The 27,710-nt window shown below is 40.5% G+C and overlaps 1 protein-coding gene and 2 non-coding genes across 13 annotated transcripts in view; all 3 read left to right on the top strand.

The window, feature by feature from the left end:
• PUM1 (pumilio RNA binding family member 1) overlaps positions 1 to 27,710 on the top strand; it is a 79,173-nt gene that overhangs the window by 21,143 nt on the left and 30,320 nt on the right. For 5 of the 11 annotated variants that reach the window (XR_007508434.1, XM_049819684.1, XM_049819685.1 and 2 more), the window contains 6 exons: positions 9,688 to 9,796; positions 12,475 to 12,653; positions 14,853 to 15,019; positions 16,004 to 16,274; positions 22,216 to 22,309; positions 23,634 to 23,750. Coding sequence is in view for 10 of the 11 variants with exons in the window: in XM_049819684.1 (XP_049675641.1) it covers positions 9,688 to 9,796; positions 12,475 to 12,653; positions 14,853 to 15,019; positions 16,004 to 16,274; positions 22,216 to 22,309; positions 23,634 to 23,750 (937 nt within the window). In the remaining variant the exon portion in view is untranslated. Of the gene's footprint in view, positions 1 to 9,687; positions 9,797 to 11,050; positions 11,272 to 12,474; positions 12,654 to 14,852; positions 15,020 to 16,003; positions 16,275 to 22,215; positions 22,310 to 23,633; positions 23,751 to 27,710 lie in introns of those variants that run through there. The other 6 variants (XM_049819693.1, XM_049819683.1, XM_049819688.1 and 3 more) reach the window with 4 other exon arrangements.
• LOC126047573 (small nucleolar RNA SNORD103/SNORD85) lies at positions 22,531 to 22,616 on the top strand. The gene has a single exon (XR_007508598.1). It is a non-coding gene; the product is annotated as a small nucleolar RNA SNORD103/SNORD85 (small nucleolar RNA).
• On the top strand, positions 27,184 to 27,267 carry LOC126047592 (small nucleolar RNA SNORD103/SNORD85). Its single transcript, XR_007508617.1, has one exon. It is a non-coding gene; the product is annotated as a small nucleolar RNA SNORD103/SNORD85 (small nucleolar RNA).

Genomic DNA, 27,710 nt, shown 5'->3' with positions numbered 1-27,710 from the left:
TGATGTGCCTCCATATGAAGCACGCCAGTGGAATGACGGGGGTGTGAACGTTCTGTGAATATTATTTTTTAACACCTCACTTGGGCAAGACATTCATTTTCAGATATAGAGCCTACAGGCTCTTTGAAAGCCCATTAAGAGTAAATACAGAACTTGTTTTGTACTTAACGTGGCATTAGGTCATGTTAGCTTAAATGCCTGAAGGCATTCCTAAATATGCTGATTTTTACCAACTCTTAGTTTATTAAGCCATTTCTTGAGAGAAGTGAATTTGGGTTTGGTTTTTTGAGGATGTGAAGTTTGCCTTGAATGATGACCCACCCTCCCCCCCTTCTTCTAACGTGTGATGCAGAAAGTTTTGGAGATGGCATTCTTTTGTCACTGGGCTTTTCCACATGCTGGAATGTGCATGTTTTTCCAGGAAAGGTGACATTTTGCCCTTCTCTCTAAGCTAAGACACTATTTCTTGTTTCTCTTGGTGTTTTTCTTCCTCAGTCCCACAGTTTTCTTTCTTTATCCATTGAATTTTATCTGTATTTCCCAAGATATTTCAACATAGATCCATCTGGCCAATTTAAGGAACAATATAAACTGAGATCCCCACAGGATATGCATATTGGCTTTCAAGACTGTGTTCTTCAACTGCAGACTTTGATTTTGTGCAGCATGTCCTATCTGTTGTTTAGATGCCTTAGCAAGGCACTGGTGGTTTCCTCTCTTCCTCCTGTTCCTGGAATGTGAAGGAAACTTGTGGAAAAAGACAGTACTAAGAAAAAATTTAAGTCTGAAATAAATGAGGGAAAGAGCAAATTTGATTGTATTTCTTGATCTTGTGTCTTCTGAGCTTTACCTGTAGGAAGTGTCAATAGTCTCATACTTTTGAGGTAATAGTGAAAAACCTGGAGGAGAAAGATGAAGAAAAGTGTTTATACATTTAGTGTATCTCTTTATCTTGTTTTCTTGCTGCTTAGTAAGCAACATCATCATAATTTTAGGGACTTAGAGGAGTTTGTGCCTCTGAAGATGTCAGAGTGCTGGTAAACCGTTAAATCTCTTCTCTGGATTTTGACAGCAGGATAGGTAGTATTTGGTGATGAACAGATATCCTAATCTGGGGAAACTAAGAATAGTTAGAAACCCCACAACTTCTATCTGCCTTGTGGCTGTTTCTCTGTGTCCTCAAAATCCCACCCTCCCCCACTGCAAGCGGCCTTCTACCCCCCTAAATTTCTGTATGAGTGGAAGTGCAATACTTTCTCAAGTGTGAGATTGAAAAGAAAAGCCACAGAAACCCTTTTGCTCCGCTCTAAAATGGAAAAGATTTGGGCCATTGATAGTGGATGTGGTCAATAATGTTGAAAGTAGCCTTCTGAAAGACTCCCCTTTTTAGCACTTTGTCCAGGTTGTTAGCTGTAATGAAGGAAGTCATCTTGGAGCCTCACTACAAGCCACGTAAGCATAATGAAATCTTCACTAGTTTCGTACCAAACTCCGCTTCTTAGCATATGTTGAACTGGAAAGTAATAAAAAGCAATGGTTTATAGCAATTGATGAAGAAAGAGAATGGCACTTCAGAAGTCGTACATAGAGCTAGTCGGTTTTGCTGCTTTAGCTGCTTTGGACCAGAACGTGTGTCCATGCTGCTTCTGCTGTCTTCTGACGTCTTTGATCACACAGCAGTGATACTTATCTGAGGCTTAACATGAGCTATGCAAGTTCTTTCTTTTCTGGCCTTTGAGGCAGGGGAGCTGGATATCTGCTTTTCTTCGCTTAAATCCCTCTTATCTGTAGCTTTGCAATATTGAATATTTGTGCACTGTCTTTTGGGGATAGTGGACAGTGCAGAGAGACTGTGAGGTGGTGTTTGTCATCAGTGCATTACATGCATTTTGAACTGTGGCAACATTATTGATTTGGTAGTGTGTTATGCTGCGAGATAAGCCTCTGTCTAGAATAAAAGAGCAGCTGGGTGAGTAGCTAGCTGTAACTTAATCTGGGAGGGTGGGAGGAGGATGGGAACAGAAAGACATTAGGCAACTGGTAGGTACTTAACTTCAAAAATAGAAGGAATTGGACCAAAAATTTTGAAGTATGAATATCAGAGGTAACAGTGAATCTCACCCTACACTTGAAAAGAAATGCTGGTAAGAAATATTTTCCACTTCATCAGACAAGCATTTAATTATTGCTTTCTGCTGCTGTCGCCTGCAGGTTTTGGTGCTGGAGTGTAGTGTAGGTCTGGCTCTGGCCAAACAGTGAAATTGCTGCAACCCTCTTGTTTCTTTGTAGCAGAGCTCTTAAACCTCAAAGGCTGAAGTGATAGGTGGTTCACCACAAACACATTTACGTCCCCTTGATGTGATTGATTAGGTCCTAGATAAGCCCCTGCTTCTCCAGGGACAAGCGCTTTTTTTTAAGCAAAGTGGTTGTGACACTGGGCCTAGACATTCTTGTATCTGGTTTAAAAAAACATAACCAAACAAAAACCAAGCAAAAAAAACCCCCACCTAAAAAAAACCCACATGGCTCTGCTTTCCCTGCTAATGATGCCTTTACTGTGTTCTCATAAATTTATGATTCATTGGCAGCTGGGCTGGGGAGTATTGTCAGTTTTTGAATAATGTTTCTGGACAGTTTTGAATGTTTCTGTTCAGTTCCCCACCCCCCTCCCTCCACCCCCCTTCAATTTATCTAGCGCTAGCAGCATTAGAAATGGGAGGATTGAAGCAGTGTTTGAAGTGTGATGGTGCCACAGCAGCTATGCTGGCACATCAGGATGGCTCAGTGCAGGGTCTGAGAGCACCAGAACCGGGGCAGGAGCTGAGCAAAAACGTGCCAGGAGATGGTTAGGCTGGCAGCTGTGGAGGGACAGCTTACAGCTGCAGGGCCAGTGAAATGCAGTTAGACTGCTTAACAGCTTGCCATCCTGGTAACTTGGAGATTTTAAATTTTTTTTTTTTTTTTAACTTTCCCCACTATATGCCTAATCTTATGATCCTGCCCCTTTTTTTGGTGTTATCAGACCCTCCTGCGAGCCAGTTTAACTCCCTAAGGTGGCAGAAAGCTGCCTGTTCTTTGGGACAGGAGAGCAAATGTTGCCCTGGAGGCAGCTGTCACAGGTGGCATTCCATCTTGGATTGCTTGTTGTGTGCTCAGCCTCCCTATCTTGTTTGGGTTTTAGATGGCAAGTTTTTTTAGGTTAGATAACATCTTAGTGTTTGTAAACCTGCAGTGCTGCCCAAATGTGACTTGTAAATACATGCTCTGCCTTCTCCTACCTGTTGCTGCAGATAAACTGAGTTCTCCAGCTGCACAGATGGCTTCTTTTATCTTAATATTTGGCTTGTCTGAAGGGGATCAGTTTACTTAATTTGTCTAATTCATAATCCCATCTCAGTGGGATCTATATGCACAGGCTCTGTACTTGTTCATTGTAGAATTGCTTTTGTTGATGTTTAAGTCGTCCCCTCCCCTCCTCCCTGCTCTGCTAAATTGAATATTGGCCTAACTCCGTAAGTCCTCTGTAAGAGGGCTTAGAAGGATTATTTTCATGTTAGATAGGGTCAATTTTAATAAAAACTGGGGAACAAATAAACTAGTCTCGTTCTAAACTGCTGCATGTTCTTTTTTAATTTCCAACCTGAAGAACTGGATGATATTCACTTGAAATAATTTTGTTGGTTTGGGTTTTTTCCATTGCAACCGACAACTTTCCCTGAGGAAAAATTCATTGTCTTGGCAGCCTGTTGCATAATTCAGTACAGATGATTACTGTTTGCTAAACCTCTAGTTTTGGTTGGAGCAGTTCTTGACAGAACAAGGACCCCCATTGCCATCTGTTAGTATTGTCTTTTGGTTTTTATCCTCCCCAGTATCTGTAAATGCATCTGGAATCTGTATGTGAAATAAACATTTGTATTCTGTTTCTTTCTGCTTATGGTACAGAGCTTCCAGAAACTTTCTGTTTCTGGGGGGAAAAGATTCAACTATAAGGGGACAGAGTTGTAGTTGGCTGTGCAGTAAAGGGTGTGTGTGTGCACTAAACAGTGAGTATTAGGATTTTTTCTAATCCTTGTCTGTGATTCACTGCAAAACCATAAGAAGGTGTTCGGGTGCAGTTCTTCAGGATCTTGGTGGTAAGTGGATGTGTTTTCACCCTTAAGAAAGGGGCAGAGGGTAGTTGAAACAATAAAGGGCTAAATTAGCCTCAGGTTGCCCTCCAGCCAGAGGAGATGGTCTTGCTACCTTTTGTGGTAGTGACCCAGTTTGTATGGTCAGGAAAATTGAAATATTTATTTAAATAAGTGACCAGAATACAAATAAAAGCTTGGTCTGTGTATTCTACTTCATAACACAGCTTGTTGCTGTGGTTTGTAAGTATATACTCATATGAAGTGTTCGTTTTCCTTATCTTTCAATTAGGAGTGTTTGCCTGGTTTATGCAGCTATATGTGAAGTGTGTCTGAACTTGGTGCTTCATGTCTGTGGATGTCCCTTTCCACATTTTTAGTGTATAATTTCATTATAATTGAGATTTGAAAGTGCTTTGTGAGACGCAGCACGCCTGCATTGGCAGTACTGGTTTAAGGTATTCTTGTTCTTACAGCAGCCAGGGGGTGCTTGCACATGTGCTGCAAACTTCTCCCCTTACCTCCTCGAGCCCTCTCAGCAGCCAAATTTGCAGACTGCTCTTGGCAAGGGCTCTGAACAATTTGCAAGGTGGACCTGCAAAAGATTGCTCCTTCTGAAGAGGAGCTTTGAGTGCGCTGCGTGCTCTGGCACCTGGGACACGCAGAGGGAAATATCTTTGCCTACTGTTGCTGCTGAAGACAAAGTATTGTCGAAGCATGGCCTTACTCAGATGAATTCTGCTGGAGCTGCTGGTTTGGAAATGTGTTGTAAATTTTAAAACAGTAGAAACGAAAAATCTCATTTTGTTGCCACTGTTTATATTTAATGAGAAAGCAAGTACCTCAAAGTACTAAAACCAAGAAGGGAGGTTGAACTTGGTTACCTCTAGCAGACTTCTTCAGGAGAAGTACCTACTGAACTTTTATGTGTGTTTGCTTCAGATTTTAGCATTGCTTTAAAAATGTTGAGGTTACCTATTGCTGTGACTGTACTTACAGGCAGTTGCTGGGCTTCCTGTTGCCCTTTTCTGTGCTTGTTTACAGATGCAGATTTTCTCTTAGGTTTAAATTATACTTGATTTTTCTGCTTAAGTTCCATTTTGTCTTTTATCTTAAAGTAGAAATAAATTTCATAAGCTAAGAAAGCAATAGTGAATTCTAGTGTATATCAGGAAAACTTATTAACATTTTGGAAACGCAGGAGCTTGTGAAAGGAGTTTTAATTTTCTTTTAAACTAGAGATTGCTCTTTTCTTGGAAGGAAAATACTCTATTCTGCTCACTTCTTTCCTGTCTTCTTTCTGCAAACCGATGCCCCTTCTCATGCTTTATTTGAGGTGTGACTGCAGAACAGATTGTATACTTCTACACTGTAAGGTATTGTCAAAGGAAATGAGAGTGTTTAGTTGCAGCTAAAATTTTGTTTAATCGGTCCGTATCGCTTTCTTCTTCAAAATTCCTTGAAATGGAATGATGAGGAGAGTAGTTATTTTTGCTGGGGGCAGCAGCGGGAGTAAAAAAGCTGCAATTTAAGAAATATGGGAATGACAGGAGCTTAAAAAAAAACGTGACACACCTGATGTGTGTTTATGTTTATAAATACTAGAGAGCATAGACTTGGGTTTCACCTCCTTAATGTCACCCTGCGGTGCAGATGGAGGAACAGGTCTGTGTGTTTTGAAATTAGTTTTGCTGATGGGAGTCATTGGTCCTTACAGTTGTCTTGAGTTACTTTTGGATTACATAAAAGGGGGGTGTGGTGCAAGTTTCCCTGCTTTATTGTTCAGCTGAGAGAATCATGAGCAGTCCTACACTGTGTTTATGATGCAATGATAAATCCTAAATCATCAACACATTTCTAAAAAATGAGTGATGTGCCGATATCTCATGATGCTTCTTTTGCTGGTTGCAGAAGAGCAGCTGGGGGAAGCACTGTGTTCTCTACTCAGTGGTTTGTGAGTTAAAAGAACAAGTTGAGTCTTGTCCTCTCAGTAGGAAGAAGACAATAGAAACCCAGAGGAAGCTTAGCACTTGAATTAAAATGCTTTCTTACTTTGAATTTTAACCTTTCTGAGAGGTTTGGGTGGAAGTGACTTGCTGCTGAAAAAAGATTGAAACTAGAATGGGATACCTTGTAGAGAAAGTAGGCAATTAAATGGTCTTGCTTGGACAAACTGTGTGCAAGATACAGAGTTTATAGACATGGATAGTGTGCCAAATATTGAAGAACTGGGGAAAACAAGTTTGGCGTTTCTGAACTGAAAAGTTCTGATACTCAAATCCAGTGTTTTCAATGAATATTTGACTGTAGGGAAAGCGAGACTTCTTGGACACAAGGAAGAAATTCTTTACAGTGAGGGTGGTGAGACAGTGGAACAGGTTGCCCAGAGAAGTTGTGGATCATAGAATCATAGAATGGTTTGGGTTGGAAGGGACCTTTAAAGGTCATCTAGTCCAACCCCTTTGCAATGAGTGGGGACATCTTCCAATAGATCAGGTTGCTCAGAGTCCTGTCCAACCTGATCTTGAATGTTTCCAGGGATGGGGCATTGACCACCTCTCTGGGCAGCCTGTTCCACTGTCTCACCACCCTCATTGTAAAAAATTTCTTCCTTATATCTAGTCTAAATTTACACTTTTTTAGTTTAAAACCGTTACCCCCTGTCCTATTGCTACAAGCCCTATGAAAAGGTTTGTCCCCATCTTTCATATAAGCCGTCTTTAAGTACCAAAAGGCTGCAATAACGTCTCCCTGGAGTCTTCTCTTCTCCAGGCTGAACATACCCAACCTTTCTTCATAGGACAGGTGTTCCATCCCTCTGATCATTTTTGTGGATGCCCCATTATTGGAAGTGTTCAAGGTCAGGTTGGACGTGGCTTTGGGCAACCTGAAAGATGCTGAAAAGATGTCCATGCTCGTTGTGGGGGGGTGTGTGAATTAGATGATCTTTGAAGGTCCCTTCCAACCCAGACTATTCTGTGATTCTAGATTCAGCATCTGTAATGAATACTGCAAAGCAGGGTGGGTACAAGTCCTGCATGTCCCTCATCCTGACACTTTTTGTACAGCTATTTCATCTGCCCTAGGGACAGCCCAGGTACTGGAATCCGTATGTCCATTTGGGGTTGAAGTGCACAGACCTCTGAAGGACTTTGGAGTACGCTGCATTGTGTTTAGGCATAGAAGGTGAATGAGCTCATCTCATCCTTAGTTTGAAAACTAACATGAAGATTTTTGCTTTCGAATTAGTAGGAGGAAGGCTATTGCAAGTTGGAAGAGGATGTTAAGATGGTGGCAATAAGTTATACAAGCATATACTTTCAGTAAAAGAAAAACAGCAATTTAATTTAGCAACATTTATCTGTAAATAAGTTTTGTTTTAGCACTGTGGCAGCACACACACACATGCACGGTGTCTTCAGCCTTCTAGGAGGATCTTGTCTGGTTCAGAAGTGGCAACCTCTATGCTGGAGCTCCTGGTGTGCCTGGTACAACAGGAGTGTAACTGGCACATGTCATCCTAAAATTTGACCTGTTACATGTTAGTCTGAGATGTTGATTCAGCCTCTGTAGGTGAGGATTGCTTTGTTTTACATTCCTGTGTACTCGTATAGACAATAAGCGGGGTATGCATAAATGTTTCAGTTCAGCTGGAAAATGCCCCCGTGCCAGCTCTTGCCCAGGGCTTACAGTCAGCAGTGGGCTGAGGAGCTGAGAGTGTGTTTCTGCTGCTGTAAAACTTGCATGTCTGTGTACAGCTTGAGATTTGACTGAGAGCCCCTGAAGCAGCAGTGCTTCTGCTCTTGAGCTCTGCTCAGGTGCTATGCCTGCCCTCCATCTCGTGCCTGTACAAGCTTTTTTTTTCCAAAGGGATTGCATTTATTTATTTATTTTCCCTTGTAGGCATCTACCATGTTTAAGTCAGGGATTGATACTATTCTCTGCTGATCTTGGCACAAAAGCAAGGTTACTTTTAGTCAATAGCAACTTTGAGCGTTAGTTAAATAGCTGAATGTCATTGCTGTCTTATCTGTGGTGTTGTGTGGGGTTTTGGTTTGTTTTTTTGGTTGTTTTTTTGTGTTTTGGTGGTTGTTTGGTTGTGCTTTTTTTTTTTTTTTTTTGAATTTGCCAGGAATTCTGCTTTTCAGGTGTGGGGTAAAATTTATGTTGCTTTCACTATAATTCCTATCTTCTGTGTAACCTGTCCAGTTAACCCAAATATGAACGTTGGGTGTAATCTCATACGTACAGACTTGCTTAGCAATACATTTCTGAGTAAACAGGTCTTCCTGAAGTTAAAAAGTAAATGGTGAGCACAACTTTTCTGATCATCTGTCTTAAACCAGAGTACGCTACAAGCTGGGAGCTCTTAAATCATTTATGTTTGCTTCGTCGTCATCCAGCAGCCTATTTACTTTGTTATGCTGTAGCCTTAAATTTGCATGTCTGCTGATGGAGTATAGAGTTATCAACACTTCTAATATATAGGAGGCATTGACTAATCTGATGATTCTTGTTTGTTCTATGGTAATTTCAAACAGATGCAAGTACTTGTTAATCTTCCAGTTCTTTTAGTTTTATTCCAACTTCAGCAGGCAAGGCTCATTTATTTTGTTAATTTGCTATGAATGTACTGTTGTTTTCTGTCTGAATTGCATACATCTCATTCAGCCAGAAGATTTAATTTGAAGATTGTATGCTTGACATCTAAGGCACTTAAGCAGGGCTTGGAATTCCCTTGCCATATGTAGATGCCGCGTGGCAGGTGTTTCCTTGGTGAAGCTGGTATTTTCAAAATACATCTGCTGAACAGGGCACATCATTCTTTCTGCCATCTTCTGAACTTCAGAACAATCTTCCTTGGATTCATTCAAGCCAAGGATGACTTTCTTTCTCGTTCTTAGTAAGTGCATAACCTTTTTTTTTCTTTTCATCCGGTAGGAACAATACATGCTTGGCAGGTGCAGTGGCCCAGAACTGTTCACTCTTATTAGTGTTTACAAATAACCTTCATAGCATGGAGAGTCCTCAGCAGTCATTAAATAAGCAAGAAGTGAGAGATCTTGGCACCTCTTGAGCTATTCTGTCCCTGCCAGCATCAGAACCTCAGTATTTGAAGGCAAGAATTTGTGCTGGAAACGCTGGGTAGTTTCAGAGGTATCCTCACAGCTCAGGTGGAAGTAATGACAATTTTCTGATCAGAACAGTTTTTTCTGTTAATATTTTTCTTGCAAGTAGCTCTCGTGCTGAGAGGCTGGAGAATGTAAATTGTATGTGTGTGCTTACGTGTGTGGGGTTCATAAAGCATTTAAGAATGTAAGAGGATTGCGGAGATTGAATCATTGTCTCAGTTGCTGTATGGCTTTCACCCTAGGAGTATGTAAATATTTTGATTATAAAGCATGTATCAGTTTGTCTTTAATGATTGATTCATGTTTAGAAGGGAGACGCTTATGGTTTATGTTTGCATTTTATACTTATTTTAATCATGCTTTGTTTTTTGTTTTTGTTTTTTTTTTTGTTTGTTTTGTTTTTTTGTTTGTTTTTTTAATTGCAGCAGCTGTTGCCGGGTAAAAAGTTTTGGGAATCTGATGATTCCAGCAAAGATGGACCAAAAGGGATATTTCTGGGAGATCAGTGGAGAGACAGTGCTTGGGGAACATCAGGTAGCTCAATTATTTACTTAATTTAGTTGGGGTTGAATACAGAAATGTGCAACTCATCTACTCAAAATTGCTGGCCAGTCTGGATGACACGGCTTTTAAAAGATTTTTAAAACCATCTGTTTTACATAATAGAAAACTAATAGAAAAACCCACATTGCTTTGTGATAGAGTTAAAAGATATCCATAGTTATAAAAAGATTGTCTAATGTGAACGTGTGTACCCTCATGTTTGTCTGCTTAAAAATTTTAGATTGCCATTAAAATTTCAATTCAAATTTTCTGATGTATTTTCTGCCTTGGGATGGATTACTTCTAAGTTTGAACAAAGATACTGGAGAAAAAGATTAGTGAAAAAAAAATAATCAAAACTAACCCCACAATTTTTTTAAATACTAAACCAACCAACCAAAAGCCAACAACATTCAGTTTAAAAAAGAAAAAAAGTGATGTTTTGAATTAGTAGTGTTGAAGTTTATCTGCCAAGAATTTTGTTCTTGGATCAGATTGTCCCTTCTGTTGAATTTAAGGGGAGAGTGTTCAGGTTGGTTTTAGTTAAATGGCAAAAAATCACATGCATGTGCTTAATTTGAAATGATAACCTTTTACTTTTTATTTTCTGTGCTTTATATATGTAATGAATATGCTCCTTAAACACTGCTGAGTATCTCATGCAGTTTCCAACAACTGCACAGAACTACAGCTCCAGGGGAGATGTGATTTAGAGCAACTTCACTGTTGTGTGGGGTTTTTTTCCTACTGAAAATATCCATTATTAGGGTGAAGCTATTGGGACAGTGATAAGGGCATTTTTTAATTATTTAAATTTCAAAATGGCTGTGAAAAGGGGATAAAGCTCCTTAAAATCTGATAGGCAGAACCTTGCAGTCTGGCTGAGTACTGGGGAGATTTGGGGGAGCTGCTGCCTCCAGCTGTCTGACTTGCCTGTCCGCAGTGGACCTCTGTAGCAGCGCCTGCATCCAGACCTCAGCAACAGTTTGTGCCTGGTTGTATTAATATAAACTGAAGTTGAGGGTGGATTAAAGGGCTGAGCCAGACTCTGAACAGCAACAGCTGAGAAGACTTTCTCCTCTGCTGCCTGTATTGTTGGGCTGGTTACATCCACCAGACAGGCAGGGTAGACATCTGGGGGAGGTAACCTCCTACGCTGGCTGATCACAAATCTCCGTGAGTCAAAGCTCTTCGTCTCATCTCTTCCTTTGTTTATTCTCAGTTAATCCTGTGCACCTTACAGCCTTTATTCCTGAGCGATGGCCTGCACTGGTGTCTGTGAGTCAGCGAAGTCATAGTTTCCCCTTTTGCTCATCTAAAATGAAGAGAACAGCCATGACTGAGCAGTTGCTCAAGGTCACTGCCCCAGAGCAAAGAGCACAACTTGGAGGTGGGGTGTGGAAGTATCCTTGGCCAGAAGACTAGTTTGTTCCATTAACAGTGGAACTAATGAAGCCTGGTTTTCTGTAAGATGCCCTTTGCTCCATCCATTTTCCTTTCTGTCTGTGTCCACAGTATGCACCGCAATCCAGCCGTATGGCTTTGGTTCTTCACTACTCTACCTTTAACTTGTAGGTTTAGAGCATTTAAAGCCAGTACTGCTAAAAGAAGCAGTCCTGTCTGATGCAGGCCACTCCTTTCTTCCCCTGCTGGTGGTACAAGTAGTTAACGCAGCAGTGCAATGAAACCTGCTGGGGAATTGATCTGGGTTAAAACTAGTTTTTCTCTTTTCTTTGTTAGCTTTATCCCCGAAAAATCTCCCCAGTCCACTTCACTTTGTGGCCACATAGACGCTTGTGCTGGCTTGAGGGAGAAGGCAGGAAGGTGTACCCAAGAGCAATGATAGAACAGAATTATTTCTCTTGACAGCCTATGCTTGCTTTATAAGGAAGCTACAGTATCAATATCATTGCACGTCCCTTCCACCATCCCCTGACAACTACTGTATCTACTGCATATTATTTTTGACTCACTGACTATTGCCAGTCTGAGCAGCCAGGAGCAGAGAACTTCTTCCCTTCCTTCATTGGGGATGTAGGGTCACTTTCTCCTGCCCAGACAGCAATTTTTGCAGAGCTTGTAAGGACTTGGGGACCATCTATCCTTAGTCTGTTCTGGTGGGATATCAGACCCTCACACTGCAGGGGTGATAAAGGGATGATGGGGCTTATGCAGGAGGACAGGTGATGAGGAAGAAGAAATTAAGTTCTCAAACTTTTTATCGAGGAAATAGCAGCAAAGAGAGACTCTGATTGTGACACAAATATGGCAGTTCATATGACCAAGAAAACAAATATAGGCTGGGGTAATGGTAGGATGATGTTTTAAATGACAAACCAAGACTGATTGTTTTTTCACTGTACTAATGCAAGAGTTTTACTAAAACTAAAAACTAGAACTTTGTTTTTTTAATTATGACCTTTACTTAGAGACTTAAATTTCTGAAATTCTATGATTTTAGACTTTAAATGCAGTTATTGCTTGTAGGTTTGCAGGTTCTAATATTTAAAAAATAAGAAAGTCATCCTGCTTTTTCTAACGGACATCATCAGAGTCAAAAAGTTGGCACTTTTTAGTACAATTAAGACCCTAGAGAGTACATATTTAATGACTTGCCTCCTTTGAATAGTTGGATCTACTTATAAGAATTACACATGTTTTTGTTCCAGATCACTCTGTTTCCCAACCAATTATGGTTCAGAGAAGACCTGGTCAGGGGTTTCATGTGAATAGTGAAGTCAACTCAGTGCTTTCACCACGGTCAGAGAGTGGAGGACTTGGAGTTAGCATGGTGGAGTATGTGTTGAGCTCATCTCCTGGAGATTCCTGCCTAAGGAAAGGAGGATTTGTAAGTGTGCCTGATTCTGACATTTGAGTTCCCATTATGTTATTTTCTCCATTTGCTGCTTGGTTTGTTTGTTTCTTAATCCATTCCTAAAGGCAGATGTTTCTTCTTTCTTTTATTTGCTCTTAGTTTAGCTGTCTTTCTTAAAATGGGTAGGCTAGCAATTTAACCATTGTTCTTGACTTAGGGGATGCAGTATGGGAGATGGGTGTAAAGGATAGTGAAGGTTGCTGACATTCCCTGGTTCTTTGGATAATCACACCGGCAGTAACACCCCATCTAAGCTTGTCGTTGGAACAGTATGCAAATATACCTGTGGTTTTTGAATGAGCGTGTGGCTGCTTTGTTGCTGGCTAAGAAAAAGCTCCATGTAATGATGCTAGAAATGTAATGTAACTACAAAAGCCACTCCAGCAGGGGAATGCTTTCAAGGGCATATCGTTTCCTATGGAGAAATGGCATTAGTTACTGCTTTTTGGGGTGGGAAAGGGAGTACAGTTGCTGCTGCCTCGAATCTAAGGATGTAGTGAGAGAGGCAAAATCAAGTCCCGTTCCTGTAGTGGGGAAAAAGGGGCTGCATCTCAACTCTACCTCGTCAGCCAAGTGCTAGGTCAGGAATTGTCGAAAACCATAAAAGTGGAGTAGGTTTGTTGCTGTTAGACTCCTGTGCTCATCTGTTCAGGGAGCTGATTTGTGGTTTCCTTCATCCATCCTCTTATTTTTGTCCCTCATTAGTGGGCACCTGATAACCTTGTTGAACCCTGAGCCTGAGCAAGATGATTTTTGAGAAATGAGCAGGCAGTGGAAGGAGCCAGTTTATCATCTGAATTGGGCACCTGATACTGGGCACCTGATAACCTTGTTGAACCCTGAGCCTAAGAAAGATGATTTCTGAGAAATGAACAGTCAGTGGAAGGAGCCAATTTATCATCCGAATTGGGGTTTAGAGAGGTGTCTGCTCTGCAGCATTGATCGTCAGGATGCCAGTTCTGAAATGAAGGGTCTCACTGGTGAATATCATCACATTGTGTGGGTGAGAATTGGGCTCCAAATTTGTATTTACTATTGGCATTTCCAAGTCTGCCCTTTAATATTAAGGAAGCACGATTTTATTTTCTTTAAAAAGAAGCATCAGAAGATGATTGCTTTTAAAACAATCCTAATTTTTCCTAAATGTGGGGGGAAAAATTCCCCCCCTCCAATTAGAGAGAAGTGGAAAATTTAGTTGATAGAGCGTTCAAATGCCCTGTTACGTATGGAGTACTTTTCCCTCAAATGAGGTGGAAGACAGTGTTTGAATGTCTGTTTTTGTGACAGCACCAAAGCTGTCTCTGATAAATATGTTTATATGCCCCTTGCTGTTTTTTATCATAAATTATGTTGTTTTTCCTTTCCCTTTTGTTGTTCAAAACTCTGCCTCTGGCATAATCACCCTTTATTCTTCTCCCAAGTGAAACAAAATGCAGACATTAAGGGCAGAAATGCTGCAGATGTAATACCACTCATAAAATGCTCAATAGAACAGAAATCCTTTTTTCCCTTTCCCCTCCCACTCCCCCCTCCCCCCACAAAAAACCCCAAACCACCAAAGTGCTTTGGGATTATATGAACCAATGATCAAGCTAGTCATTGACTTGAGTGCTCTTAAATGAGCCATACCTTGGAATTCACTGTGCAAATCAGTGTGCAAATCGCAGTAATGCCTCCCAAAGGGTGAGGTGATCCTGTTCTGCTCAAATACATGCGCTTGTCCAGTCAATTACTGCATCTTTGACAGAGACAGTGATTTTCAGAGAGGCACTAATGCAGTTTGTACCCCTTCAGTACATGCTGTCGTATTTAAAAGTTCCTGAGTTAATTTTGAAGTGCCTAAATCCCATCTAGAGAGAGGATTTGGATGAGTATTCTTTAAAATTATTTTGGGGTGGGATTTTTAGAGCCTATAGAAGCAGACCGTGAATTACTAAATGGAAGAAACTGAGTGGATAGATGAAACCTCTCTTGGAAGAGTGAGAACTAGTTCCCTTCTTTCTTCGATTATGATTGACTATTTTGCTTTTTTATGCTTTTATTTGTGAGAAATAATGTTTGCAAGTGACTTGCTTTATTGTGACATGTTTCCTTGATTTGTTACCATCTTGGAATAAAAGTAAAATTGATCTGAAAACTAAGCTTATTAAAAATAATGTCTCTTTTGCCTAGGGGCCAAGGGATGCAGAGAATGATGAGAATGACAAAGGGGATAAGAAAAATAAGGGCACATTTGATGGCGATAAATTAGGAGATCTGAAGGAGGAGGGGGATGTGATGGATAAAACAAATGGTTTGCCTGTGCAGAATGGAATCGACGCAGATGTCAAAGACTTCAGGTAGGTGCACCATGAGTTAATAATTAATCAGTGTCACACGTAACATTTTTTGAAAGATTTTCCATGCTGTAGTGAAAAAGCCTTCGACTCATTGAAACAGTATCATAAGGATGTTATAATCTATGCAGGGAAGCACTGTGAGAAGGTGGAGGATAGCATCTGATAGCTCTAGTCTGTGCAGACCTAGTTCTGTATATTGTAATCTTGTTTTATTTTCACACCTGTTTTTAATTAATCTGTATGGGATTCCTATGGAAATACATACTAAAGATGTTGACTCTGCTTATATACTAGTCTAAATTATAGTTGGGGTTTTGGACTTATTCCCTGTAGCTCTCAAGAGATTAAAGGCTTTTGAAATTGTGGCTATTAATGTTATCAGTGCATTTGTATTTCTTGCTAGCTTACCTACTTGCTGTGCCTCGTTGACATGCAGGAAAACTGTAAAAGCAAAACAAATGTCCTGTGAGGTGCATACTGCTGGCCCTTGCATTGAGATGAACCATTTCCCACTCGAGTCAAGTGCTTATGTTAGGTAATTAGGAAACCATGGCAGCTACTTTGGAAAGGTTTCAAGTGAGATACAGCGCCAGAGCACCACGTGGTTAATAACCACCAAATAGCTTTATGAAAAAATAACTTCGGCATTTCTGAAATCCTGTCTTCTTGTGAATCTCTCAGTTGAGGAGAAAAAAGAAACAATTTTTTTTACACTTGTACTGTAACAGGTATTTGAGTCAGGGGGACTGAGGGTTTTGTGGGTGGGGTTTTTTGTTTGTTTTTTTTAAATACATAAATTGCTCTGTAGAATTCATTTAGGGAACTATTTCAGACCATCCTTTTATTTTTTTTTTTTTTCCCCCTTTATCACAACATCTACAAGCAGTTCTGGTGAGTACTAGTGTCTGTTGCTGTTAACTGATGATGTGTGACATGGCATTAAATGGACATGCTTAGTGACGAGTATCTTTTCTTTCTGCATAGCCGTACACCTGGTAATTGCCAGAACTCTGCTAGTGAAGTAGATCTTCTGGGTCCAAACCAGAATGGATCAGAGGGCTTAGCCCAGCTGGCAAGTACTAACGGTGCCAAGCCAGTGGAGGATTTCTCCAATATTGAGTCCCAGAGCGTCCCTCTGGATCCCATGGAGCATGTTGGTATGGAGCCTCTTCAGTTTGATTATTCTGGCACTCAAGTACCTGTGGACTCAGCTGCAGCCACCGTGGGGCTCTTTGATTACAATTCCCAACAGCAGGTAAAGTGTCAGCCATTGGTCTACTTACTGTTCCAGTTCCTCCAAGAGAGTCATCATGGGGTTAGCATGAGCTCAGGCTCTTGTTTTGGAGAGAGGGATGGACGAAGACTTGGAATAGTTTCATCACGTCTATGCCATCTATAGAGTGCTGCATGTGTCCTCCTAGGGAGCTTGAGGCAGGAGATCTACTTAACATGGGCATCTGAACAGCAGTCTTAAGGACCTGTAATAAATAGCAGTTAACAACAGCAATTTTCTGTGTATTAATCGTTTTTAGCTTGAGTAAGTTTGCATTGGAGAAGAGCTTTAAATTAGTAAAAACTGCTAAACAAAAAAAACCCCTACCCTCAAGCCTTTAAAGTGACTTAATGGTCAAACGACTCTTCAGCCTTAGTGTTGCAGCCCTGCTTTGAGATCTCTGCAGTATTGAACTGGAGCAGACTGAAGGAATAATGAGTTTAAACTGGCTCACTCGCACTTGAGCGTGGTTTAAAACCTGAGGTCAGAGTCCAGTACTAGAAAACTTTATCTCAGCCCAGTGAGTTTGTTTGACCTTTTCTCCCACGCAAGCGGCGCAGGCTTCTCATCCCGGACAAGTAACTTAAGTCCTTGCTTTGCTGTTGGCTTTTCTTGAATGCTGGGCCTAGATCCAACGATCGACTCGTAATCCACTCCTGTTCCTGCTAGTCTGAGTAATGATTGTAAACTTTTATTGTTTTCCTTTTGTAAGTATGATATCCCTCAAGAATAAAATCCTTTGTTGTAGCTGATTGCAAGAGTATGTAACTAGCCCTGGGTTTCCTGAAATATCTGATCTTTTTTAGTGCCTGTTGGCACTCTGTAGTGAGGAGAGACCATTGCCAAGCTTGTGCTAAAGGCCTACCTTCAGAGAGTTATCATAGTATTAAAAGCAATGTAAATATCTGTGTTATAGCTTAATGGGCTGTTTTATTATATAGCATTTTTAAGAGGTTAATGATGGAAAAAAATTTAATGATTAAACTAAATAGCTGCTGTGTAGTTCAAATAGGGGAAGAAAAGAAAAAAGCTAGTTTCAAGTCTTTGTCTTACTCTGTAGTGTAGGACCTTGAATGCAAGAATTAGTTTTAAACAATGAAACTTGTGTATTTTTTTAAAACAGTATGTTAGAGCTAAGTAAGTGAACTCCTTTTTAAAGAACCATTAGGTGTGTGAAAGTAACTGCAGGAATGTGAAGCCTGTAATTTGTATTTTGTCTGTTAGTGTATTTTATTTAAATTAAGGCTCAATTACAAGTTCAAGTAGTTTTTATTTGTTTCTTCCAGCCTTTAAGAAATAGGATTTAAAATTTGGCATGTCTTGCGCCTATCTAGAAATAAAAACGCTTGAAGTAAGGCCGACCTGGAAAGTGTGCCTATTTCAGAAGTGATTGCAGTATGGCTTTCTGGCTCTGGCCCTGTAGGGAGGCCTGGGTTTTTTTGTTTTCTTTCTATAAAGGGTATGCGTAGTATCCATGTAGAGCTGATGTCATCTCCATGTAATCATGCTTAAGACTCTTTGCTGGGTTGCCTGTGAAGCTGCAGTTCTCTCTCGTTTCTTTGAACTGTGATTTCTGGGAAGGAGCAGGAGGTCCTGGTGCTGTGAGCACAGCTGCCTGCCCACCCAGTTGCTCTGGCATGCTTAGCTCCCACCCAGGTCATGCTGAGAATAAGCAGGCCGGGCTGTATAATAAGGGCTGTTATTTTAGTTTCATCTTTGTTGCAATAGCTACTTACACCTACAGTAAATGCAAACCACAGGCTTTTGTAAGTGTAAGTGCTGTATTAAAGATAAGGATTCACTCTTAGGCCAAATGTGACCTCTCTCAGTGCACATTTGTGTAAATGCAATGTGTCTTGGCACAGTGGTACCCATTTTCTTAATATATGGTATCCAGCAGCCAGTGTTTCTTGGTATTCGTTGTCTGCCAGTTACAGTTTGTATGAAAGAAATCTGTCTTTTGGCAGAATAGTTTTTTCCATTCAGTTGTCAGAAGGAAATACGTCCTGAACAAAAGGATCTCGTTCTGTAAAAGTGTCTTTCTCGGTCTGTTGGGAAGCGTCATATACTTTGAAGGGATTACAAGCAAGTACAGCTAGAAGCAATATTAAGAAAGGAAGGTCTTAACCACGTGTAATCTGATTAGAGATGTCAGATGTTTATATTGCAGCAGAAACTGGCTTACAGAAGTCTAATCTTACAATGTTCCCATAACTGTGTAATACAGATTGCGATGTTCTGGTTTCTTGGAATTCCCTTGATGAACTCCCCCACGTGTTATAAATGATACTTCTTTTGTGTACATGTGTGAGAGAGGAAAATAGCCTCGCTTTTTGAAATGTCGAGTGATCCTGCTGAACTCCTCCAAAACTGTGTCAGTCATTTGTAGGTTTTTACTCTGAATGTGATTTCTAATATGCTAAAATGCTCCATGTGTACATTCTTAAAACTTCAGTCTCACATTGTAAATTCCAGTTAAAACTGCTATTAGAAGAGGTTTCCTTTTTCCACTTACTGGACCTCACAGTTTAATACTGATACATAGTTCAACCTTTGTTTCATATCCAGTAGGGTTCCAAATAAGATGACAAAAAGCTATTATGTGAGTTTTTACTTTTTGCTTTGCTTTCTGGACTATAGGTCTTTGCTGTCAGCAGATGGAGACCGTGCATTGAGGCTTTAATAACTCTTCCTAAATACGTAGAGTTGATGATTCCCAGAGCTCATGTGGTGTAGGGGCTTATCTGGCTAAGTAAAGCCTGAAATTGTGATCGTTTTTGTTGGCTCCACTTCCTTGTATATGCCACAGGCACTATGAAATCTGCAGCTGCAGAAAGTTTTAGCTGTTCACATTGAGTTTCTTCTGGGTAAGTTGGGTCTAGAGTCTGGGTTTGAAGGCTTGCAGAAACTGTGATTTAAAGTGGGCAGAGGGAGAGGTGGCTGATTTGAGTCACTGTCAGAGTGCACGGCTTAGATACCAACATTTATCTGACCTTTCTTTGGAAGGGAATTTCTGTAAAGACTTGAGAGGAGGTCTGCTGCAGGCAGAAGGAATCCAGCCCTTCCTCATGCTTGTGAATGCACACTGTGAATGCAGAATGTTTGCATGTGGTTTTAAAGAAGCTCAAGAATATTGTCTAGGGAAGTAAGCATCACTAAGTTGGAGCTAAGTCGTTAGGTTTCTTTGACTTGAGGATGCAGACTTACTTTTGGTGATTTCTTGAGCAGATGAAAGAACTCTGCCCAGCTACTCTGTACCTTATTCCTACTTTCTATAATACCAGTAATTTTAGGTAAAGGAGCATCTTTTCAGTCTCCCTCTGAGTCTTTAGGTAGACCCTCAACAGCTGCTGACAGCAGCTATTTGCAGAGCATTTTGGATACTTTGACTTGATTTCAGCAAAAGGAAAAACGCACAAAGCTGGTGTGGGTCCTTGACTGCTAAATTTGACTTCCAGACGTACATCAGCTGTGCTCAGAAAAGGGGGAGAGAGCAAGCAGATAACAAAAAAATTACAAGAGTAGCAGATGAAATATTCATGCTTTGAGTAGTTGTGGATTTTTTTAAATTTTTTTTTTTTTTGCTAGTACTTCTAATTTAAAAATGGATCATTGAGATGCATTTGGGAGGTGTGGAAGTCATCAGACATGTAAACTGAGCACAAGAAAAAGTATTTTCAGAGAAGATAAGTGCTTTTTTGCCTTTAAGATGGGCAACTAATAATCTAGCCATTTCCTCTGCTGTTCACCTTGGTGGAATACACATTAGCAGACTGGAAGAACAGATCCCAGGGTTGCAAAAGAATATGAAAATTAAAGGTTTTGGTGAAGTGTTTGCAGGTAAAGAAAGTTAAAATATTGGATTGCTGAACTCAATACAAAGGTAGAGAACAAAACCAAGGATGGCTGTTCTAGATGTGTCTATACCGAGCAGTGAAATGGTTTAGGGGATATATATATTTTCATCCATATCTGCCCATGCTGCTCGGTTAATGAGATGTTGCTGGAGACTCCTACAGAGCCAGTATCCCTCATTCCATTTTCTGTAGGTCATGTTGTCCATGATGTCCTTGCTTTTTTAAACTAAAAGATGTCAGTAGAGCATTTGATCCAGCTACTAATGACAGATGGTATATTAACAAAGATTACACCCCTCATAAGCATGAAGTATTGTTGAATGACATGTTTAAAAAAAGAAAAAAGGAAAAGAAAAAAAAAGTGTGTTCTGTATAAAGACTGCTAGGAGTGTTTTATGGCCCTCCTGTTGTTAGGCCCAGGGAGGTAATAAAGTAACCATGGATTTGATATGTTTCTCTATAAGCAACATTACTATACTCCTTGGATATATGGACAGGCCCCAATGTCTTAAGGGGTGAGCAATCTTTGGGGAAAACAGTGGTGACCTGGGTTTTGGGCACACAGAAGATCAATTCTGGTTCCCCCAAGTACTGAGTTTCCACATCCTGAATCTGATATACTGATCCCTTACATGTTTTTTTCTCCTTCTGAACTTGTAAAAAGAGAAGAAAATAGAGGTGGACTATCACCCATCTTTTTTTTCCCAGTTTTTCTGCCTAAACAGTGCAGTTGCTCATCCTGCTCTCAGGAGAACCAACTCCAATTTTTGCCTATAAAAAACCCCACCCTAATTTTCTAAATGATTCCGTGCTTCTTCTTGATGGTTGTGAGTTTCTGCCAAAAATTTGGGCAGAATGATTATTGCTCCTTCTGACAGCTGAAGTAGCTCACTTGTCTTGTCTGAAAGGAGGGCAGAGATAATAGGTGTGAAAATTGAATGGCATTTAGGCCTATTTTTTCCGAGTGAGTGTAGAGAGAAAACATTTATCACAGCGGTTTTTGTGATACACCTCAGAAATAATCACTTTTGGAAGTAAGTGGGGATGAACATTGCTTCTGAATAGTTTGAGTGGCTATTCAGGTTGTGAATCCTTGAATGTTTTAATTAGAGCTAAGCGATGGTCTGCTCATGGATTGGTTCAGGAGGTGTTTCATTTAGAGAGAAGCATAGGAAGCTGAGGAAGTTAAGTTTTTTAGTAAGGATCTGGATGAATGAAAAAAACCAAAACAAACCCCTAAGCAAAAATACTTTGAAGACTAATGTAATCCTCTCTTTTTTTTTTTTTTTTTTTTCCTTACTGAGAATGACTGTTTTCAATAACATTGCCCATTGCTCCGTAAGGTTGCAGTGAGCTGGTGAACTTGTACATGCTTTGGATGACTTAACCAAAAAGTCCCCAGGTCTGGTTTCTGTCTGTGGTCAAAGCAGAATTTACTCTTCATGCCTGGATTCACATAGGAGATGCTGGAGATGGAAGGCTGGCAGGTAAAGGAAGCATTTTGTCCAGGGGTTTGTGAGGTGCTGAGGCTGGCATCCCGTTTGATGGCTCTTGAGCTGGCTGTGAAGCCGTCTTGAGTGTATCGTCTCACCCACACCTTGCTCTGCAGCCCACCTGCTGCCCTGCTTGCCACTTCAGATATCTGGGAGAGTTGCATGGGTTGTCTGCTGGTGTAACTGCAATTTCAGTGTAGTCAGTGTTGTTCAAGGTCGGGAAGTGTTTGTGGCAGCTACTAGTGATCCACAGGTTGCAGTTAGGGGTTGTGTGTTTGAGGAATTGGGGAAAAAATGGCTTTCAGGCATTGTGTAGAGAACAACTGAGAAAACCCCAGCTGTGGTTTAGCTGTACTTCAGAAATATATTTTTTTTTCAGGTGGATTATCACAGGCAATTGATTTCAGAGGAGTTGATTTTTTTTTTTCAATTACTTTTGAAATATTTCTCTTTAAAGAGGAATATCTGTAGTTGTGAAAATAAATCTAGTGTAAAGGAATTGCTTTGAAAGGAAGTAAGAGAATGCTTTTTGTGCATGAGTAAAGGACCTTTTTTGTGCTTTTGTCCCTGTAGTTGTTCCAAAGACCGAATGCACTTGCTGTTCAACAACTAACAGCAGCGCAGCAGCAGCAGTACGCGTTGGCAGCTGCTCATCAGCCTCACATAGGTAAGTATTGCATTTAATACATTATGTTTTACTGGACTTCTGTTAATCCTCAGAATATATTGGGAAAATACCGGGGGAAAGGCTTGGTAGGTTTTAGAGAATCCTGAGTATGTTTTTGCAACTGGTAATTGACACACAAGCAGAAGTAAATTGTTTGAAGATTTACTTGAAAAAATCTGGAGGTATATCTTGCACATTTCAAAAGCTCTAGAGCATGCATGTCTGGCAGGAATGACACTCTTACCCTTGCTGAGAGTGCTGTTCAGTAATGAGAGCGTTTTCAAGTGCTTGCTTGCTCTGAGTGAGGCATGAATTTGGGGTAAGTGGCACAGTGAAGTGAGGGGAAAAATGCACAATTCAATATACACCTAAATGTGCTTCCTGTGGTTCAGCTGTCTGGGGTCTGACTTCAACTTAAAGATGTAATTTATGCAAACACATGATTCATATTATTAAAACAGTATAGATTAACTGGGAAGAAAGCACTTAATCGTGTGCATAGAAAAACAGGAGAACTGTAGAAGGGCTACTCCTGGATGATTAAACTATCTTAGAGTTAAATGGTTTCAGCACAATAAGCAATTTAAGTGGTAGTTCTTCCTACCTGAAAGCCCAATACAAATGTGTTGGGACTCTCGGGGCTCTCTGCAGTGCATTTGTGTGCTTATTGGAGTTCAGGGATAGACCTGAATTAAAATTATTTAGCTTTTTAACTTACTCCCCTTTACCTCCCCTCCACACCCCTCTCCCGCCCACTGGTAATTTCTCTAATAATTAAACTGTTTCCTTGCAGAGGAAGGTAATGCGTACACGGCAGTGATAGTGCCCTGCGATGTTGCCTGTACACTCCTGAGCTCCTTCCAAACTAATTAATTCAAGTCCTGGTATTGTGTAGTGGGCATGGAACTCAGTAGGGTAAACTGGTTCTCCATCAACTTGCTATAGAAAATACAAAATAGTAACAAGCAATTAGATAATGTTAATATCTAGATGGTGTTAATAGTCACCTAAACAGTAAGGGTGTGCCTGTGCTGCAGATGTACCTGAGCAAGTATGGGTATTGTATATACAAGTATTTTACCACTTCAGCTTTACTTATGGGGCATTGCAACCTTGGAATTAGGTTCCTTTTATGTAAGTTATATCCTCTGTAGATTGTTTATTAAGACTCTGGGAAACTCAGTGGTTGCTCACTCCCTATAAAAAACAACCTGTAAAAAGATTGAAAATACTAAAGCAACCTGAGCTTTTGTGTTTGCCAGCCAGGTAGCCAGAGGTGTTTTGGTAGGGCTTCAGTTCTAGTTAAGTTTGTTTTTACTGACAGGTATGTTTTCAGCAGGTTTAGCTCCTGCTGCCTTTGTCCCCAATCCGTACATCATCAGCGCCGCTCCACCAGGAACAGATCCGTATGCAGCCGGACTTGCAGCAGCTGCAACATTAGGTGAGATACTTCCAGTTGACTGTGCATTTGTGACTGTTTTCTGTACCAAAACTGTTCTTGAGTCTGTGATTGAAAATTAAATATTAGTTCATTGTAATTTCTCTAGAGAGATCATTGTATATCAGTGAGTTGGAACACAATTTGTCTTGGAAACTGTATTTTCTGTAGATTAAATGTGATAATACTTGTGTAACGCTTGCTGTGGGCTCTGTTGAGGATAAACAACCAGAGCAAATCTGAAATAAAACACTTGCAGACATAAACGTTGCTACATGTTTGGGTTTGTTTGGTAACTGACAGCGAGAGGTACCTTTGAAAATATACTTATTAAATGCTAGAAAGATGGAAGATGTGTTTTCTTGCCAGGAAAGTTGTATTTCATTGCTGTTTAGCTTGACCTACTGTAGTGCATCCTGCAAATGATATCTTTCTCTTTTTCTAGAGTCTGTTAAGAATTTATGCTTTTTAGGTTCTTTAGGTAAAAACATCCCATGTCTGCTGTGAGGCTTATACTATGAATATGCAGTTTTCCAGATGGCAAGCAAAGATGGTGGCTCTTGTCTTCATGCAAGATCTTTCTCCCAAACATTCATGTATCAGTTTCCAAATTCTTGCCAACTGTCATAGCCAAGATTGTTGTATCTTGAGATGACAGCTCGGTAAAACAGCTTATCAGGCAGTGTGAAGAACACATTGTACGTTGAACTTTTGCTGCATATGCCATAAAGTTCTTGCCTAAGCGCTGAGGACAAAGGAGGAATGTACTTTCAGAAGAACTTTTTTATAACTATGCTTTTCTTTCCATGAGCCACCGGGAAAGGAAACCTTCTACATTTTAAATAAAAACTGCTTAGTTCACAGTAGTGGTGATTTTTAGTGGAGCCTGCACGCTGTTGCCACACTCCACTTAAAACTTGTATACCCACTGCAAATCTCTTCCACTATGGGATAGCTTGTACCAAATCAAAACCATGAAACGTTGGTTGTACCTGAATGTAGCACTCTGCCAAACAGCATTGTGGTTTGGTACGTGACTTTTCGGCATGTTTAACAGCTCTTACATAATCGCTGCTTAGCTTTTAAGCTTTGAGGCCAGTATCAGGTCAAGCTCTGCAATGGGATTTCAGCAACTGTTACCCAGTTGGATGGCATTTTTTAGTGGATCATATTGAAGTATGTAAAAAAAATCAAGATTATAGTTCGAAGACGGGCTTTGCACCTTTTCGCTGTTGTGAATTTTGTATGCTGATTGCATAATAACAATGCAAGATTAAGTTTAGGTAACAACATGTTGTTGGCAAACAAATGACGCTGTGATTAAATGGAAGAAAGCCAAGAGCTAGAGTACAGGGATATTCCTTATAGTCCAGGAATTGAGAAACTATCATGTGATGATGACTGTATGACAGTGAATGAATGACCTGAACTCTTGGTGGCAGATATAAGTAGGAAGCTTCAGTCAGGACTTAGCAGGGAAGAGGTGCTAGAACACTAGCAATTCCAGTTACAGTTAGAAGAGGTGCTTTGTAAACAAATACTATAAAAAGAGGATTCTGGTTGGCCTTTATGCATCATCTCAGTGCTTCTAAAGCTAGCGCTCATTCTTCAGTAACATGCTGAAGTTCAGTGGAGCAGGAGGTCAGCATCTTGATTTCATAGAAGGACCACATGTAACTGCTACCAGATTTCTAGGAAACAGCAAGTGTGTTTGCGACAACTTTTTTTTTCTTCTTCCTTTCTCTCAGCAGTATTAAAGCTGCAGTTGCCTGAATATCTGATTAGGGCCTTATAAATTTGAACTAGGAAATAACATACCCCAGGATACCTAAAGCATTCCAAAACTTGGCATCAGAATCTCTACTTGAATAATTTGTAAACTTTATGACTCTTGAAAGCAAAACAAAAGAATGTGTAATGTGCTGCAGTGTACTTACAGTATTACACCACTGAGAAATACAAGTTACTTGATCTCGTTGGGCTTTGGACCCCAACAGCTAGAAATGGCAATATAACAAACTTCACTCTTTGTTGATGTTTGTTTTAGGAAAAGCACCTTTTCTGTCTAGTCTCAAGCTCTTTTGAAAGCCTTTTCTCTCTAATGACTGAGTGTAGCACTGAAGGGGCATGGGGCAATTTAGATGTTTAGAGTTATGTATAAAGTCAGAAGGCCTCCCTAATGTGTACGGGAATGTTAAATTGGGAGGACTTAGAGAAGTTAATGAGGTGGAAGAAATGAGTTTAGAGTTGTTGGTAGTTTATTGCTCACAGTTACTCTGAGAGTGAATGGGAAACTTTTGTGTGTTTTATGGCAGAAATAATTCTGTCAATTAAGATTCTGCCATTATGGCAGCTTTTTCATCATTGTAAGACTGTCAGCCCTCTGATAATACTCTTCTCTTCCCAACAATAGTAGCATTTTAAAGAACAAATTTGAATGCAGAGGGAAGGGCTTTCTAGACTCAAGAAAAATATCACTTGTGAGTTTAAACCATGGGAAAGATACTGCTGTCTTTAAAAAGTGTTGTGAAATTTGAGAAAGATGTCACTTGAAAAAAAGAAATCTTGCCTTTTGTAAGACAAGTTGGGAAATGCTGATTCCCTCTGAGGTGGCGTGTTACAGGTAGAAAAGTGTTTCTGTTCTTTGTAGAGAAGTGGATGCTGGAATAATCTGCATACAGGAAAAACACAGTGCTCCTAGACTGAAGGTAGAGTCGGTTTGGATGTGTCTGCACTGTGCTTCTCAAGCTTGGGTTTCTTAGAAGCCTCATTCACTTGGTGCTGACCTGTGTCCCATGCAGAGCCAGCTCAGAGCTGGTGACAGGTATGGATGCATGCACATACCGCCTAGGACTGGGGTTTGGGGGAGCACGTGTCATGCAAGGGTGCCTCTCCTCTTCTTGATCTGTGCTGGCCCCAGGCGCTGTACGGCAGGGTTTGCATGGGGCTGCACCAGAGCCTTCTGAGTTCAGCTGTTTCTCACCCCCATCCCTGTGGTTGCCATACCGATCATTGTGAAGTGATGAGCTCACAAGTCGATAGTATTTGATAAAGTTGCTATCCACAGCCTTGCATTTTCAGATGTGAGGTTCTTGAGGCTGTTTAACCAGGTGGTCACTAAGTCCTCATCCTTGGCAAGAGGGGGCTGGCTGTTCCTGCAGAGAGCAAGTATGGCTTCTGCTTACAGAGATTTGAGTGTGAAGGCTGAGATTAAAAGCAAAAATTTTGTTATGAACACACGTACAGATGGATTTGCTAATGTTTCTTGAAAGGAATATTTGTGGGTGTCTGTGGCCAATGTGTGAGACGTAGTGGGAATATTTGATTTCAAAGGCACTAGAATGGCTTTTAATTTCTTGCGTATGTGTATCTTTAATAAGTGTAAAAGCAGATGCAATATCTCCTGAAGTAAAGAAACACTGCATGTTTTTATAAGTCTGGCAATGATGACACACTTGCCCTCACTGAGAACACTGTTCAATAATGAGCCTCACCGTGTGCTCAAATGAGCTGAGCCAGACTTGCAGCTCTTTTAAGCCCAGCCGCCTGCAAACTTCAAAGACTTTGTGTCTCCTCTTCTTTTAAACACCTAAGGCTTTTGCACATCTGATGAGCAACCTCTAACTAGGAAAAAACCCCATCTAGACTGCTTGTTTGATAATTAGAACTGAAATTAAAATAACCCAGAGAGATGCCCACATTTTGCCCAGATAAAGAATATTGCAGCAACTTCCCAGTAGCCTAAGTGCAAACACAGACTACTCGCATAAAACAGAGCAGTTGCAACTTTTCTTTTTGAGTGCAGGAGGACCCTAGCAGTTGGCATCTGATCTGCATTGACTGAATATAAACAGGTTATAATCCGCCAATTAGCTGTGTGTCTCTAACTGCTTAGGTCAAGATAGGCAATACCATTGTGGGACTCATTAATTTTCTGCAGGTTTTTTAATTGTAGCTATTGCT

This window comes from Accipiter gentilis, chromosome 17, assembly GCF_929443795.1.
Source record: "Accipiter gentilis chromosome 17, bAccGen1.1, whole genome shotgun sequence".
NCBI lineage: Eukaryota > Metazoa > Chordata > Aves > Accipitriformes > Accipitridae > Astur > Astur gentilis.
This window is presented reverse-complemented; position numbering and strand designations above follow the sequence as displayed.